The sequence below is a fragment of the Pipistrellus kuhlii genome, unplaced genomic scaffold, assembly GCF_014108245.1.
Source record: "Pipistrellus kuhlii isolate mPipKuh1 unplaced genomic scaffold, mPipKuh1.p scaffold_m20_p_11, whole genome shotgun sequence".
Taxonomy (NCBI): Eukaryota; Metazoa; Chordata; class Mammalia; order Chiroptera; family Vespertilionidae; genus Pipistrellus; species Pipistrellus kuhlii.
In genome coordinates this window covers 28,873,075-28,891,912 of record NW_023425416.1, presented here as the reverse complement: position 1 = coordinate 28,891,912, position 18,838 = coordinate 28,873,075, and the positions used below count along the sequence as shown (strand labels likewise).

At 40.2% G+C, this 18,838-nt stretch overlaps 1 protein-coding gene across 4 annotated transcripts in view; it reads left to right on the top strand.

The window, feature by feature from the left end:
* The window catches only part of TMEM108 (transmembrane protein 108), a 218,600-nt gene that overhangs the window by 101,278 nt on the left and 98,484 nt on the right, over window positions 1–18,838 (top strand). For 2 of the 4 annotated variants that reach the window (XM_036431447.2, XM_045579282.1), the window contains exon 3: window positions 13,288–13,369. In XM_036431447.2, coding sequence (XP_036287340.1) covers window positions 13,330–13,369 — 40 coding nt within the window. In that variant the 5' untranslated portion in view covers window positions 13,288–13,329. Of the gene's footprint in view, window positions 1–13,283; window positions 13,370–18,838 lie in introns of all 4 variants that reach the window. The other 2 variants (XM_036431445.2, XM_036431446.2) reach the window with 1 other exon arrangement.

Genomic DNA, 18,838 nt, shown 5'->3' with positions numbered 1-18,838 from the left:
CTATTATATTGGGAAAGCTTTAAATGATCGTTCCTCTCTACCACGCTGCTTCTCTGTAGGGAAGAAGAGAAAATTACAGAGCTTCAAGAGACCAAATGATCAAAAGAAAAACAAAGCCAGAGAGACTTCAGCCAAAATGATAAAGGTCTAAAGTGTCACCAAGACATCTAGTAACAGAAGATTACTTGGCACAAATTGAGATACAGTGTTCTAGAGAGTTTTATTTATGCTCTCTAACCTTATTCCAAAATTCAGGATCTAAGGAATTCTCAACTCAAGTTGGTTCTTAATTAAGAAAGAAATCTAACATATGAAGGACTTCTTAGATGAGGCCAAAAGAGAGAAACACAAGGAACTGATAAGAATCAGAGATTGGCATGTATACTTCAACTTTTAGTGAGTCCTTTAGCAAAGCATGGTGAAGGCATAGACTGGCATTTTATTTGGCATGCTAATATTTCACAGGGGAAATTTCTATCCACAGACATTTGGGATTCATCAAATATGGTTCTATATGCTTTTTCTTAGAATTCTATCTTCCAAGGGCTGTGGAAAATGAAGTACTGCTTTCTTATTGATTATAATACTGGCTTCAGCTACTAGCAAGAGGCCAGCATTGCAAGAAAAATTCCATCTCCATGGAAACAATGAGCTCAACTTTTAACTTGATATCGCATGGCAAATTATTTTTTCTCTAGCTTGAAAAATTGCAGATTTGTGAATGTGGGTGTGCCCTTTAGCTCATCTGGGCCAGAGGGCTAATATCCAGGTTGAAGGCCATCGGACTTTTAATATATCAACCCTGATTTTATTTACATCAGGGAAAGAAGTGACACTTAAACCATGTAAGACATAATTTTCTTACCCAGGAACAATGGTATATATATTTTTTTAATTCTAGAGGTACCTCATGAATAGAAGAATAGGAAATTTAATTTGTTTAACATCCAGAATAATGCAAAGTATGCCGCCCCGCTACCCCCAAATGGAGCTAATCCAGTTAATCTGTTAAACATTATTACCTATTTTTCCTAAATTCTCCTTTTGTTGTCATTAAGCTTCTTAAGACAGTGTCACCAGTCCTGTAAGGGACACCTGACCTCATGGTCTAGAAAACTGAGCTTTTCTAGGAGCTGTGCTGTGCAGAAATGTCCTGCCATCTATTTTAAAACCTTAAAGAGGCAGCAAGTCTGATCAGTCAGATATCTGCAATAAAGAAGCAAGGACGAGTGTGGGGATGGGAGGAGATTTGACATTTACTGATCACCTGTGCTGTGGGGGCGCTGTGTTGGCTGCTTAAAATACTTAGAGACCCATCAAGAAAATGAATCCCACTGTGTGGGAGAACATACCGGTATTTGCCAATGATACATCTGATAAGGGGTTTATATCCAAAATTTATAAAGAGGAGACATAGTAATGAACTGAGAAGAATATGAAATGAGGAGAAATGAACCAGGCAAGGGGGATGATGCCACAGAAGCTTAGAGTCTGTTTTATATCTACAGGTAGATTCGAGGCCTCCATGCACAATGATGCAGTCCATTGTGACAAAGTTCACATGGGCTTGAAAACGTCTCCATAGATTTACTTCTACTCTGTCATATGGCGAGATTCTGAAATACTTTTTGCTACATATCTTTTGAATTATGTATTTCTAACCAGGGCAATTTTGCCCCAAAGAAATGGAAATTGGTTCTTGGGAAGGAAGAAAGGTAAAGCAGCTTGAGTCTTAAACATTGCAATAGTTTGTGGCCCTCCAAATCTCAATCCTTTCTAACAAAGTCTTATTCCTCAGTATTTAATTTCTCTGTGTTTTATTCAGTATCAGACAAGCAGCATTGACACTGAGTTCATGGAAGATACCCAAAATACATGCAGTGCTACAAACCTATGACACATTGGTGAGATAGTAATTGGAGGACCTTCTGTCAATCAGCTCCTCAATCTCAGAGTAATAAATTGAGAGGTAGTTGGTGTGTGCCTTTTGGATGCTTTGTGGATGTTGCTTGTGGCTGATTGTCAGTGCTTTTGTGATTTGGGTCCTCCGAATTAAATAAAAATAGTTTACAGTTTACTATTCTATACAAGTTTTTCATCATTAATTATATATATATATATGAAAAATATTGACAGTATCTAACAGATAGCTAAGTTAAAAATCATTTACTCCCATCAGACAAAGTTAAAAATTAAGTTTACTAAAAAATAAATTAGTTTTCTCAAGTGTTGTGTTTTTTAAAGAAAAATCATTTTGAATGATTTTTGAAAATTGATTATATTGCTATTATATAATTATATATTGTATTACTCATTTGCATATTTTGTTTCATACATCTTTGCTTATATAAATAAATTATGTTAGAATCAGCAAACACATTCATATAATTAAGATAAATGTTAATAACTTTTAATTTTACTTTCAACTTAAAATGTTTATTTGGTCATCTTTAACCCTTCATTAAATAAAAATAGTAAGCTTTGTACTTACTCTGTTTTTGTATAAAACAGATATATATGGACAACATATCTGCCTTTTTAGATTCACATTTTCATTTAGAAGGCCTCATCCAAATGTGTATCAAGAGCTTGAGGACAGACAGCACTGGAGCACAGGTGGCTAATTGTTTTTCTAAGGTCCTGGCTCATCCCTAGTTTGTCTTTTTTGAAGTACTGCTCCATTTTCTTCAACTCTTAGACTTCTGAATTTAGGTGTCTGATTTGGGTTGATCTGCAAGGCACAAATGGCTTACACGTTTGGCTTACCTTTAAGCATTGGCTGTCATTATAAAGTCTTTTAGGTTCTGGGTGAGAGGTTTATTAGAAAATAGTTGTTCTAGGATTTAATTATTCAAGTCAACTCTGGCTGCCTGTGTTGGAAATGTTAATTCAGTGAAAGATCTAGTTCTTACGGGTTATGTATGACCACAGCATAAACAAGATACACATTGTGATTATTTTGTTGGTTTTCCTGTCACATAGCTCATTTTTTAATACACCCTCCCCATATGGGGTTACTAATACAGCATTAATATTACTAGTCTAAAAAGTTGAATAATGGAACTGTGTGTTAACCATTAGAATTCAGATATACCTTACTCAGCTCTCAATAATAGCTGGGAATGCTCACACCAACAACCCGTTTGCACTAATGAACTGTGAACTGTCTCTCTTAAAACTGCAAGTTTCAGCCAAAACCGGTTTGGCTCAATGGATAGAACGTCAGCGTGGGGACTGAAAGGTCCCAGGTTCGATTCTGGTCAAGGGCATGTACCTTGGTTGCAGGCATATCCCCAGTAGGGGGTGTGCAAGAGGCAGCTGATCGATGACTCTCTCTCATCGATGTTTCTAACTCTCTATCTCTCTCCCTTCCTCTCTGTACAAAATCAATAAAATATTAAAAAAAAAAAAAAAAAAAAAAAAAAAAAAAAAAAAAAAAAAACCCTGCAAGTTTCAGGAATGAGAACCAGAGGGACTGACTTCACTGTGACTCTTGTTCTCTCTTAGGATCCCCCTGGGAGTGTCCCCCAGTCCCTCGGAGAGTCTGTTCTAGTATGTTCCTTCAGGGTTCTAATGTGCAGTCAGAGTTTAGAACTGCTAGATTAGGTTCTTGGTTTCCATCCTGGCTTATCATGAGAACCATCTTGGGCGCCTTTTGAAAACACCCCATCTAAGAATGTGGGTATTAGGATTCCTAAGAACAAGACCTAGAAGTCTATTTTAAAACTAGATTCTGACCATCAGCTGGTTTGGGGAGCACCAATCTTGGTATTTCTTCTAACCCTTCCAGTCAGCAGAGCAAGGCAGAATGAGTTAAATGAATTATTTAAGGTCCTCACAGGTGAGGTCAAATGGCCTTCATCTATATTCTGTACCTATTTCATAGTGACCCACCCTACTCTTGCCCACATATTTTTTATTTCATTGTAATTTTTATTCAAGCTGTACATGGAACAGATTTTACCTGTCCCGTGGAATCGCTTCACATAAATTACATTCATGATTTGAAGGATTAAATCGGAACCACAGATTAAATCTGCCTTTGTACAGCTCAAGAATTATCTAAACCCTTATGTGGATTGGAAGAGAAAGGGGAAAAGAGAGTCTGAGGTCAAAAATTAAATTTAGCAGTGACTTTTATATTGTGAATAATTTTACATACTGAAATATATTGCATGTTTAAAGCATGTGTGTGGGTTCAAATGTTATTTCTACATGTAAAACATTCTGATAAGAGTTTTGCCTACATCCAATGGCCTTGCCTCCTCTCCCATTGTAAAAATTTGGCACATTTTTCGGAAGAAATGTGTGCTGCCCAAAGGAAATACACATATTTTTAGATCCCCAAATTCAATTTCTGAGGATGTTTTTCAGGCACTGCAAAAGAAAAGAAAAATGAGTTTGCTGTGAACAAGAAATAATCTTTTTCATAAGCAGTGTAGTGAAAATGATAGAACATGCTCCTTTAGTATTTGGCATTGCTACAGTATCATTTCATTCCCTGACCTCAATGCTCCGTCTTTAATAGCAAAACCATAACAGGGGAAGTGTGGTATGTATTCTTCATCTTGCACTAGCACCTTTCTGTCTCCTGAAATGAGATAAATGGTCTTAATACACCGTTATGCCAGAACAAGGAGGTCTGTATCGTTCTAACAATCCTCAAGCTCCCCATCCTAGTTTTACCCCTTTGATGACTTCAGTGACTGTGAACAGCATAACACCCTCCCCCAACAAATGCAAATAAACTCCAGCCGGTCCAGAGGAATAATGAGGCAATTACTTCTCAGTCCTCTAAGCACAATCCACATGACAGTCATACCTCAGAGATATTGCTGATTCCATTCCAGACCACCGCAATGAAGTGGGTATGGCAATAAAGTGAATCATAGTATTTTTGCTGGTGGGGTCAGGAGGTCTTGTGTTCCATTTGTAAAATACCTTTGTGGAGCACAGTAAAACAAAGTGCAATAAGAGGAGATCTGCCTATAATTGATTCCCTTTTGTAGGCTTCTCCTTAGCATGAGATGAACAATTTTTGCCCTTTTGTTTGTAACTCAGTATATCAGTGGATTTGACAGCTTAACTGCCAGTATTTCATTTCTCAGAGAAGTAAATAGTAAGGGACAGAGAGGAGAGGCATTCTGCTGAAGGCTCAATTGGTTGAGTGTGAACCTACGAACCAGGAAATCACTGTTTGATTCCTAGACAGAGCAAATGGCTGGGTTGCGGGCTTGATCTCCTGTAGGGGGCATGCAAGAGGCAGCTGATCAATGATTCTCTCTCATCATTGATGTTCCTATCTCTCCCTCTCCTTTTCTCTCTTAAATCAATAAAAAAATTAATTAGTTAATTAATTAATTTAAAAAACAAGGGTGGGTAATGTCTGTCCCGAGGGCCATATAAGGCTCACAAAATCATTTGATCTGGGCGAAACAGGTTTGGCTCAGTAGATAGAGCATCGACCTGCAGACTGAGGGGTCCCGGGTTCAATTCCGGTCAAGGGCATGTACATTGGTTGCAGGCACATCTCTGGTGGGGGGTGTGCAGGAGGCAGCTGATCCATGTTTCTCTCTCATCGATGTTTCTAGCTTTCTATCCCTCTCTCTTCCTCCCTGTGAAAAATCAATAAAAAAATATGTTTTTTAAAAATCATTTGGTCTGGCCCTGCCCAGGCATTAGGAATGAGTTAATTAAGTGTGTGACCAAATATAGCAGGCTGATATTTCATTTGATAATTTTGTATGGCCCGCAAATCATGTTATAAAGGTTCCCCATCCCTGCTTTAAAAGTGTACTGAGTGAGAGCCTGGAGCCCAGGCTGCTGGAGGACTGGCCAAAGGAAGCCCGGGTAGAAAGTGGATCTGGCCTGCTTCCTCCATCAGTGTTTCTGTCCATAGACAGACACTCTATTCCATTTGCAAGAAAAGTCTCATGCAGGTTCTGCACCAGGAAAGCCTTATACACCAGAAATTGCGCAGCCCTGTTTCTTTCAGCTTGTAGTCTTGGCCTATGTGAACTCATTACTGGTATTTTAAAATAGGAAGATTCTATGTTTGGTTTCTCTGAAAAATTTAGAGAAAACATTTTTTAGAGGACTTTCAGTTTCTTTAAGAAAAACAAAACAAATACCCATTTTGCTGCTGACAGTTGGCTAGAGCAAAATAACACTATTCCCTGATTCTTTCTTATTCACCATCGTCCCAGAACTCCCAGACGATTGAGCACAATTACAGTGACTGCCACTGTCTCAGGTCTGGGAGTCCTGGGATGATGGTGAACAAGAAAAGGAAAGTGAAATAATATATCTTACACAAAAGTGAGAAAATTTGGAAGATAAGCTAGAAGAGCCACAAGTTTCAAGAAAAAATGTTCAGAAATAGAACATCTATTTCTGTATGGAACTGAAGGATATTCCTTTGTTTATAAGGCAAAACATCTGTATCAAATGAGTTTGACTAAACACTCCATTACAACCCAAACCCAGCTCTGTGGGCATGTGCATCTCTTTGGGACTTAGGGAATAAGTGAGCCTGAGAAACCTTCACATTTACCTTTGTGAAGTGGACCCACACTCCTGATGCTCAAGCCTTGGGCAGACCTGCCGAATATCAGTGTGTTCCTTCTTAAAGGAACTTCTGAAGTCAGTTCTCTTTATCCATAATGACCAAAAATAGTATATCTGTACACCATTGGCTCAGGAGGAAGGGAGAGACACATATAATGTGCCAGGCACACAGTAGGTGCTTTACTGTATTTAATTCTCTCAGCAATTCTGTGATTTAGGTAGTTATCGGCTCCATTTACAAACGAGAAAGCTGGGACTCAGAGAAGTTAAGTAACTCACCTAAGGTCACATAGCAAAGCTACTAAGTGGCAAGCCTACCTGATTCTTTCCCCTACAGCATGATGCTCCCGCTACTTGCTAAAATGTTCTTCCTGAATTACCACTTAACACAATGACCTTCGCTTGCATTGTGGGTTGATAAGGAGCAGCCATATGATAAGAATATTCTGGCCGAGACCGGTTTGGCTCAATGGATAGAGCGTCGGCTTGGGGACTGAAGGGTCCCGGGTTTGATTCCGGTCAAGGGCATGTACCTTGGTTGCGGGCATATCCCCAGTAGGGGGTGTGCAAGAGGCAGCTGATCGATGACTCTCTCTCATCGATGTTTCTAACTCTCTATCTCTCCCTTCCTTTCTGTACAAAATCAATAAAATATATTTTTAAAAAAAGAAAAGAAAAGAAAAGAATATTCTGTTTCTAGTCTATAAAACTGCCATTAAATATGCTAATGCTTATCAAAAGATGATCTGTCTAATGATCTTTTCTCAGATTTGGGGGCAGAAAAGTTTTGTTTTTCTATACAAACAAAAAAATAATCTACTTCTGTGTATGCACCCAGAAAAAAAAATGATGCTAGCTATTCTTTTTGCCTTTATTTTCAGGACATGCTAAGGGAAATGTACTACTATTCCATTACATTTGACAGTAAAATTAATCCCCCTTTTCCTCCACATAACTTTGAGTCTCTCTTTCTGATGTCATTAAGGTACTTTTGACATGTTAATAATTCCATTGTATAGGGTGCATCTAGGAGTAAGCTTACTCAGATCCTTTTTAAGGAAGATGAAGGTATCCGATATAATAAAAGAGCAATATGCAAATTGACTGAATGGCGAATGACCAGAATGCCCTTGGCCCCTCGCCCCAGCTGGCCCCAATCAAGCAGATGGTCCCAATTAGGCAGACTGGCTGGACCGCTCCAGTGCACAAATTTGTGCACCAGGCCTCTAGTAAATTATAAATAAGAACCTTAAAGTTCAATGTATACCCCTAAGAATAATTTCTAAATCAAATTTAAATGTTATCATCTTGGCTTCTGCTATTGGAAAAGGGTTGCTGACTAGTGCTGAGCATTTTTTGTGTTACGTGCATTGTCTCAGGCTTGCAGCTAGTATATATAGTGTTCTTCTACTCTTTTTTACAAATAAGGAATCCACAGATCAGAGAAGTCAAACAGCAAGGTCTTGCAGTTTGATCTTGAGCAAAGACCTTGACTTCTTGGTTTCTCTATCTGCGCCTGCAAAATGGAGGCATATGCTTCTTTCCAGACTTTTTTTGCAGGCTGTGATGTTGGCGGATATGTCACTTCTCCTGCTCCTCTTCCCCTCATTTTCTTGGTGGGCATCTCTAAGGTATATTGGCCATCGGGTTAATCAAATCTTCCTTTGTCCTAAGGAGATGATAGCCATTGATCTGCTTTGTTCATACTGTTGGCCTGGATTTTTGGTCTAGATTGTTGGTCATATTTCTGTCAACTAATCAATACATAATCTTATTTTATATGTTTTTGTTTAAAGATACATTATTTAATATATATATTTTGATTCAGTAACTTTGAACTCCAGGCCAACAACATTATAACATGCCTGGAGTTCAAAGGTTATCTAAGAAATGCATTTTGGCTAAGGCCCATCACTGTCTTCTGTCACTTACGAACACTAAACAGCACTTCAGCACCGTGTTTGGGGGCCATTTCAAAAAGCACAAAAATACTGAAAGCATGGCACTAAAGAGCCAGGAGAAAGGATACTTGTTCACAGTGTAAAATCTGAAACAAGAGGATAACATTGCCTTGTTTGACCTCAACTGGGAACATGGCATGTTGGACAACTCAAATTTTTCTCCACCCTGCATATCTCTGCAAATGATTGCTAAAGCACCAGAAGTATTGATTTGAGGGTTACAGAAAATTAGGGATATTAACTCTTTGCTTGTTATACGTTGAACATTTTTCTAGTTTATTTGTATTTTTTCTTAATTGTATTTTTTACTTCTATAACATTTTATGTAATAGAGTTTATCATTTTTCTTATTGCTTCAAACTTTGATTCCAAGTTAGCAAAGGTTATCTATTCCCAAGTAATAGAAGAATTTACCCATATTCTTTTCTTTACTGTTTTTTCATTTAAATTTCTGGCCCATTTGGAACTTACATTGGTGCCTGGTATTTGGAATGAGAACAGTTATCTTTTTTCCACATTACTGTGCCATTCTCTCAACAATGTGTACTTAAAGGTTTATGTTTTTGCCCACTGTTTTGATAGGCTGCCTTTACCATATCCTAAATTTCCATATAAAATTGGGTCTATTCATGTGTCAGCATCAAATTGTTTTAATTATAGAGGTTTTAGAGTATGTTATGTCTGGTAGGGCTGGAAGCTCTTTTCTCCCTCACCCCATCTTGTTGCGAGTTTTTTTTGGTTTTGTTTTCCAGGATTTTTCTAACTATTCTTTCATACTTTTTTCTCAATAAACTTGTCATTTCAAGTCAATCTGTATGTCAAATATCAGACTTTTCTTTTGGCTTTCTACTGCTTTTTCCTTGCTAAATGGACGCTTTTAATTGGAACATTTTCAGTGGCCTGCAAAAGATAAATTTTCTCCTGAGCCAATGGAATGGATGTAATGTCCCACTGAAGCCAATGGGAGAGGCAGCCTTCTATTAGGCTTGCTCTCTTTAGGGAGAGAAGGGTTCAGGTTACTTGCACTCCTTGTCTCTCCTGAGCTAATAATCAGTGAGTATCTGTGCTACTGTCTTTGCGTGGTTAGTCAGATGTTTCATCACCTTCCTCTTTCTTTTTGCTTTTATTCAGCCTTTTGGCTATAAAACTCCGTACTTCCTTAAGATTTCATTCCAGAAATTAGTTGTCATCCTCGAAGCTCCTAAATTATTCCCTGAGGCACTCGATACAATTAATGTTTTCAACTACACAGTTAAAAAGAGGCTTTTGATGGGATCTCCTTGTGGCTCTCATCCATCCAAGGCAGCACAATTGACCCAAGAGAATCAGCCGAGAAACCATCATTATAACAGTGAGTGAGTTCAGTTAGGTCATAAAATGAATATATAAAAACTCAGTCATTTTCATGTAGAGGCAATTAGGAAATATAATGGAACACAAAGACCATTACAGAGGCAAAATGAATAAATATAAAATGCCTAGGAATTAACTCAATAAGACCATAGAGCTTAAATGAAGGAAAAACACTGCAAAACTCCACAGCAAGGCCTAAATAAACATAGTTTTAAATGTATCCAAGGACATGTGGTGCTTATAGTTGGGCTGTAACCCCTTGAGTGTGGCTCTTCCACAAAATATCATGGCCTGGGCGAGTCTATTTTGAAGAAGTGGCATTAGAAGAAGTTTAAGTTAAAAAAAATTTGGCTCTCAAAAGAAATTTCAATCATTGTACTGTTGATATTTGGCTCTGTTGACTAATGAGTTTGCCGACCACTGGCACTATGTAACCCAGATGATCCCAAGTGTCCCAGGTATATATGGTCTTAGTCTTTTCTTGACATGTGAATAAAATGGCCCTAGGCCACACCTTATAGAAAGTGGAACAGTTTCTCAAAAATCTCTAAGAACTTCCAGAGATGATCGAGGGGCGAGAGATGTTCTCCTTGATCAATACAAACTAAACTATTTCTCTCCTCTCCTGTTACTTGGTCATTCATTTATCCATGTATTTAATCACTGTACATTTATGAGTACTTAGCATGCCTAAGCCCTCCGTAGATGTCTACTAACCACTGATTGGACGCCAGTGGCTCCTACCTCTGTTTCTGATAACCCTTGTTTTGGGCTATGGTGTATTTTCTTTCATGTCCAGCTGAGCACCACCAATACAGGACTATTTTGTATAAGACTTTTTCTGAAGTTTTAAGGGTGCTAGTGGTGAATAAGCATTGTGGAGGAGAACGAAGGCAGAGTACATAAATACAAAAAGCATAAAAAAGACACAAGGAAAAATTAAGTTTTACACATCTTAAAGTTTGTGGGTCATTTCCTGTGGAGAAATTCTCACTTTATCCTTTATTCTTAGCTCCCACCTGCTGCTGTTTTCTAGAATTCTCTTTTTTCTGCCTCTTAACCTCATTTATCATCTCAGCCTCTCTGATTTCTGAATCACTTAACCCCTCCTTCATAGCTTTTGGGAACTAAAACCTCCTGTTATTTTATAATGGAGAGGAGCTTAACTATCTCTTTCTCTCCTCTTACTCATCCAGATGACACCAGGGGCTCTGGAAACTTCAGTTTTCCTAAGCAAAGAAGTCATTGAACTATACCACACCCCCTCTAAAATAATAGCACTTCTCACCTCTGAGAAGAATTCTGATCTCTGGAGCAACAGTCTAAAATATCATTTCTTTTCTCCTTACCACACTCCGATTCTGGAGAGATCAGGTCTCTCTTAAAGTAATAAAGCAAATAGAAGATAATTCCAACTACAATCCCAATGATTATTTTTCTGGAATGTAGTAAAATGAGGGATCCCCCGCCCCCAGCCCAGCAGTGCATGAATTTCATGCACCAGGCCTCTAATCTATACAATAAAAGAGGAACATGCAAATTGACTGTGCCTCCGCTACACCCACAAGCTATGCCCACCAGCCAATCAGGAGAGAGTATGCAAATTAACCCAACCAAGATGGCTGCAGCCATGGAGCGAGTAGGAGGCTTGGGTTTCCCCAATAATGGAGGAAGCCAAGTTTCCTGCCCACTCTGGCTGGTCCTGGCCTCCGCTCAAGGCTACGAAGTATCAATTATAGAAGGTAAATAATAAATAATACCAGGGCCTCTGCTTGGGTCACCAGGGGGTGTGGCCAGCTTGTAAACCACCACAGGCCCCTCGCCCAGGCCACCCCATGCCTCAAGGGAACCCCCACCCTGATCCCGGATATCCTTCAGGGCAAACCAGCCGGCCCCCATTCGTGTACCAAGCCTCTATCCCATCTAATAAAAGAGTAATATGCAAATTGAAGGTCACTCCAACACACAAGATGGCTGCCTCTATGTGGTCAAAGATGTCTGCCTCCATGTGGACACAAGATGGCCACCACAAGATGGCCTGCAAGGGAGGGCAGTTGTGGGCAATCAGGCCAACAGGGGAGGGCAGTTGTGGGGGACCAGGCCTGTAGGCGAGAGCAGTTAGGGGTCATCAGGCCTGTGCAGGAGGGGGGCAGTTAGGGACAATCAGGCTGACAGGCCAACAGTTAGGCATCAATCAGGCTGACAGGGAGTGGTTAGGGGGTGATCAGGCTGGCAGGCAGAAGTGATTAGGGGCTTAAATGGGCAGTTGGACATCCCTCGAGGGGTTCCAGATTGGAGAGGGTGCAGGCTGGGCTGAGAGACACCACCCCTGTGCACAAATTTCATGCACCAGGTCTCTAGTAAATACACAAAATACAAACTAAAGCAATGCGACAGAACATTTGCCTATTTCCTTGACAAAGATGGAAAGAAATTATAAAATTTTCTCATTGGGTAAGTTGTAATCTACTGGATATTCTCAGATATTGATATTGATGAATGTCAATTTGGCAACATATTTCAAAAGCTGTAAGTTGTGTCCTTGTGATTCCATTTCTAGGAATTTACTTAAAGTAATGCTGTGTGCCATTTAAAATAAACTAGTAAAGTAATAGTTACAGGGAGATAAACGTAGCATATACAGTATAATACATAAATGGAAATGGCCAATAGAAAGGCTGGAGAGATAGATAATTTGTATGTTCTTGTATCTTTTCACCTATACTTTCTGTTTAGCTATATTTTCCAAATATTCTGTATTAGAGGTATCTTTTGTAACAGAAGATAACAGAAAAGTTGTTTGATATAAATTTCAATCAAAAGACTTTTGGGTTGTTTGTTGTACACCATAGTGGAAATGAGATTAGAAATTTCTTGTTTCTCCCAGTCTGTGTGGCTCAACGGTTGAGTGCCAACCTATGAACAAGGAGGTCATCGTTCAATTCCAGGTCAGGGCACATGCCTGATTGCAGTTTCGTGAATCCCCAGTAGGGTGTGTACAGGAAGCAGCCAATCACTAATTCAATTGATGTTTCTATCTCTCTTTACCTCTTGTTTCCTCTCTGAAATCAATAAAAATATTTTTTAAAAGAGATTTTTTGTTTCTCTTATTTCAGGAGATTCGGGGAGATTAATTGGAAGCCTCAAAAGCTCCAAAGTCTGATTCTTACTCTCTAGTTACCCATATAATTTTCCTTCAGTGGTGTGCATAGTCTCAGGATTTGACCAATTGGCTAACTGGGAGTTTTATAACATACGCTGTTGTCAATTAAACTATGGTGTATCCCGTCTGAGAATGTGTCCTCTTCAGAGGCAGGTGTTTTAGCCTTTACAGCTAGGTTCATGTGAAGTTCTTTCCGATTATTGACTTGATGTAACAGCTGTCTTCTTCCAATTTCCCAGACAGAATCATGAATAAACTGGAGGACAAGCAGGACCAGATGATACCATGAAGAGAAGTTTACAGGCCCTCTATTGCCAACTGTTAAGTAAGTTGATGTTGCCTTTCTTCTCTCCTAGAATATACCAATGTTATTTATTGTTTATCGAGTGCCAGAAACTTATACACTTTCTGGAGGAAGACCAAGGTTTGGTCAATGAGAGAGGACAGTGAATTTTCCCTCTGCTTCATCTAAGTTACTCTATTGCCTTGGGTATCCATTGTAATTTAGATTCTGTTACAATAATTCTAAATTGACATGTTCAGCATAGTTAACTCAAGAATGAGTGTTAAAAACACTATTGCTCCTGTTTTTGTGGTAGAATAAAGGGTGTTCCAGTGTGACCCTCTGTAAGTTTCCTGGAGGGGGAATGGTAGGCTGTGTTTTATGAACTTAGTATCTTCACAGCCTTTGGCTTGGAATGTTTTGCATAGTTATGCATGTTCTTAAATAATGAGTGTTGAAAATGTAATTTCTTTAAGTTTGGTGACAGAGTGAAAAGTATTCAATTCTTACTCTCTGCGTGTTGCTCTTGTGTCTCGCGGGTTGTGCGACAAAGTGCCAGGTGCTACTTGGTGCCTGTCTAGCCTTTGAGACTGGAATCGTTAATGAATGAATGTAAAAACCAATTCCAGTTGGTGGGTTTGATGTTCAGAATGACCCACTCCAGGTTAAACAAAAGCCATTGAGTTGGGGAAAGCTGGAATTCACTGTGTTTGTCTGGTTCTTGCCGAGGTAAATAGAGGGCCTATCTTTCTTAGGCTGAGTGGCTCCTTATTAACTTTTGCCAAGAAAATAGCATGAAAAGAGATTGAGATGCAAATCACCAGTCAGCCCTTAGAATTTAGCAATTCAGGTTATATTGCTCCCCAGTTCAAAGCACTTTATCTACAGACAGCATTCTGGATGGTATTTTAATCAACTCATTTCTGCTGCTGAATTATAATCCCTGAAACACAGATCACGTCAACCCATTTTCAGCCTGGTGGATTGTCGCCAAGAGTTATAGGGACTCTTCTGTCCTTTCTCCATGTATTCCATAGGACTGTGGGTTTGTTGTTGCTTCTCTTTATTTTTAATGATAAGCTTTCTTGTTAAAGAAAAGGCTTTACAGATTGAAGACGCAATGTCATCAAGGAATGATTAATTCTGCTTTTCTGGGAGAGGGGACATCTGAAGGATAAATAAGATTTTACACACACACACACACACACACACACACACACACACGAAGGGAAGACAGGCTTTGCAGACAGAAGAACCAGAAATGGAAAAGAGGATAGTCAATTTGGGAGGCAGCAAAATGCTTTTCACCTATGCTGATTATATGCCCCAAAGTTTGCATAATATTATAAAGTCCAATATTATTTGAAAGGCATAAAATGAGTATTCCATGGTTTGAGTCGAGTCTTATGCTATCACAAGGCCCTTTCAAAGAAGAGCATATGCAAAACCTGAAGAGGTTTCCTCAAAGATTATTTGGATCGCTGCATAAATCTACTCTGCCTTAACACTTTCCTTGCAAACTCGCCTAGCAATACAAGCAGCCCAGAGTATTGTAGCAGTTTCCTACTGGTTAGGAGGAAGGTAGATAGTGGCCTTCGATAAGCTGCTCTGAATACTGGGTAGCTGGCTGTGGGCTAGAGCCCAGCTTTGTTCAGAGCTGGGAGGGTGGAGCACTCAGGCATTAGATTCAATTAGTATGACTTCAGAGCATGATTTTCACAAGCTCATTGAGATGAAGGACTGTTAATTGTAGCATTTTTTTCTCATGAGAGGAATTGGATATTTAGGAAAATATCTGCTATGCATGCACACACATACACACATAATAGCTCACATATATCATTGGTCAACCAATTAGTAAGTCATGCCTAGTTTAACAATGTCCACAAACAAAATGTTGTTCAGTGTCTAAAATAGACTTGAGAACAACAGAACCAACATAAATTTAATATGTGACTTAATATAACTCAGCAAACTAATGTTTTTAATTTTGAGTGTGTGTGTGGGGGGGGGGCTGATAAAGAGAGTGTTCTGATTATCTTTTGTTGCATAACAAACCACCTCAAAACTTTGTATCTTAAAGCAATAACAGACATTTATTTTGCTCACGAATGTGCAATTTGGGCAGGGGTTGGCAGAGACTCCAGTGTCTCGGATCTGGGCTGGAATAACTCCAGCAGCTGGAGACTGGAACAGCTGGGGCTGGCCCGACATTTATTTTCCCCTGAGGCCTTTTCACATGACACAGTGGGGCTTCCTCACAGCCCAGTGGCCCCAGGGTGTACAGACTTCCTCCTACATGGCAGCTCACGGCTATGAGGCCAGGGCAAAACCTGCAGGACTTCATATGCATTAGGCTTAGAAATCCCAAGACAGTGCTTTAGACACATTGTGTTGGTCAAGGAAGTCACTAAGACGAATCCTGGTTCAAAGGGTGAGGGATTGGACTCCACTTCTCTACGGGGAAATTAGTAAGAATTTGTAGTCACCGTTAGTTTACCGTAGAGAGTATCTGTTAAAAACAAACAAGCAAGCACTTACTTACTAGTGGATTTGAGCCAGTTCATGCGTCATAATCACCAGAGAGAGAATCCTCGCCCTCTTGAGTACCTGCTGTGTTCACAGACATCTACTGATCATTTTCCCTGCATCTTCTCATTTATCTTAAAGGTACCTGTTTTAAGATGAAGAAGTGTTACCAATGAGTAGGTTAAAGACTGGTCCATGGTGACCCAGTAGTGAGTGATGAAGCTGGGATTCACACGTAGGTCTTTCTGACCTCCCTGTTCATGCCTATCTTTTCTTCCTGTCTGGCACCTCATCTCACCACCTCTCTCCTTTATGCCCCTACCCCCTACCACACCCCACTTTACCTAGTGCAGTGGTCGGCAAACTGTGGCTCGTGAGCTGAGGTTTACCGCTCTGTTGACTAATGACTTTGCCAATCATTGACCTAGACCACATGTGTCAAACACAAGGCCCGCGGGCCAAATCCGTCCCGCCAGGCCTTGCAATGTGGCCCACACCGTGCTGTCATCACTGCACTCCGCTGCGTTTCCATCACAATGACAGTTTATGACTGTTCAGTAAACCATTCGGCCCGCGATTTAGGCTGGATTTTAGATTTTGGCCCCTTCTCTGATTGAGTTCGACACCCCTAACCTAGACTCTTGATTTCAATAATTACAGGCTGTTGTTGTTCCGTGTGATTAAAGCTCTATCCCAGTGGTCAGCAAACTGATTAGTCAACAGAGCGGCAAACCGTGGCTCACAAGCCGCAGTTTGCTGACCACTGACCTAGTGGATGCCCGCAGTGTGCTCCAGCCACCACATCAGGCATTTCATCCCCCACGAAATATTTAGCTCTGGGTCTGCATGTACTTGTTTCTCTGTCTTCCAGCTGCTTGGGTTTAGGGACTCCATTTCATTCATTCCCCTATCTCTAGCCTAATCTACACCTTGAACTATAGTGGGATTCAATATATGTTTAATGTAATTACCATATTTTGTCAATCTGCAATTTTATTCATTGTAAAATACACTGTTATTTATGAACCACTGAAGAAGAAAAAAATGCTGCTTGAACTATAAAACTAACACATACCATCAATTACATCTTACAATGTGGAAATACATATATGGATAAAATAGAGAATTACTAGGATGGATTATGGCTAACTGGGTTACATAGTCCCTGAGCTCCTGCCACAAAATTCTGCGTTAGGGCCAAGTTTCAGCAAACCCATCTGTATTCCCAGCTCCCACCCCAGGAAGGCTTTATGTTACAAGAGAGCTTCCCATTGGAAGCTGGAGAGAGATCGGAGTAGCTGGGCTGTCACTAAATAAAGTGTGCTCATGTAGTCTGTCGTCACGGTTGGTTTCTCCCGGTAAGTGAGAGGACATTTTCTCTGAGGTTAAGAAGGAAGAGTTGTTATAAATTGTAACTGACATAGTAGTTAGGTCTAAACAAATTGTTGACTTCAGAAACGTAGGTTCTTGCCCTCGCTGGTTTGGCTCAGTGGGTAGAGCGTTGGTCCACAGACAGTCAAGGGCACATACCTTGGTGCCAGTCAGGGTGCTTTGCAGGAGGCAATCAATTGATGTGTGTCTCTCATCAAGGTTTCTTTCTGTGTGTCTCTTCCACTCTCTCTGAATATCAATGGAGAAAATATCCTCTGGGGAGAATTAACAAAACTAAACAAAACAAAAAGAAATGTGGGTTCTTTTAGATGTTACAGGCAATCGTAAAGACATTGCCTTGTGTATGTATATGAAATGAGGGCTCTTCTACTCCTCCTCCGGCATGAAGGTATTTTCCCTTCCCTTGTTCACAACACCCTTGTTCCCTTGTCCTAACCTCCATAAAGGAGACCATGTGTCAGCCACAGTTAAGGGCTTGGATTCTGGATTAAGATTGCATGAGTTCATATCCTGGCTGACTATTAATTCTTCCCAAGTGATTTTCACCCTTTTCCATACAAAGCATACCAACTGAGGGGGCCTCCCCTGTTAAGCAGCTGTTGGACTATGTATGCACCACCCCTTGCAAATCCATCGCTCCTGATGCGACTAACAACGCTGCTCTTGAGAAAATAAAGGAGCTTTCTGCTCCATTTAGTGGCAGAGAGCAGTTCATCCGCCTGCAGTTCTCTCTTGGAACCACCAATGGCTATAATAATGGTAATGACACGTTGGTCTTCTGTCAGATTATGGAAATGGAAGCATCCGTTTCATTGACAGTGCAATTTAGTTTTTTAGACTGGATTACACTGATTGGCTTTCATCAGTGTTTCTCAAACCTGCCTGTACACCAGAATCCTCTGGGAGCTTTCATCAAATTCCCTTGCCTGGCCAGACCCCAATCCAGATCAGTTAAACCAGAATCTTGGGGGGAGGTGCGTTGTGTGGGGCCTGGGCATCAATGATTCTAATGTGCAACCAGTGTTGAGAATCACTGGCTTAGAGCAGTGGTTTAAAGCTTCATCATCCACAGAATCACCTGGAAGGCTTGTTTAAATACAGATTGCTGGGCCCTGCCCCAGAGTTTCCAATTCCATAGATATGGGGGGGAAATCATTTACCTTTATGAGTTTCCAGTGATGCTGAGGCTTTAGTCCAGGGACCACTAAGCCCAATTCAGTGATATGAGAATCACTGTCTTGGACTTATGAAGGGCTACTCTGGGTCAGGAGATGCTGTCAGCATCCCTGAGTCACTTAAGTGCCTGGTGATGAAGTGAATCTTGGAACAAAACCAGGTTGACTGAGGAAGTTAGAGGATGGATGTCAGGGAGGAAACCTATAGAATCACATTGTTGTAGGGTTAGAAACTATTGGAACTTGAGGTTTCATGTTACTGGGACTTAGTCTTGACTCTGTTTTAAGGATGAAAAGAGTGCTAGGCATGGACTAGCTAGGGCTATAAAGCAAAGGGAAAACATAGTGTGGCCTTTGGCTAGTCACTGCAGTGGCCCCCTTTAGATTTTGATGTTATATAACTATTTCTTACTTT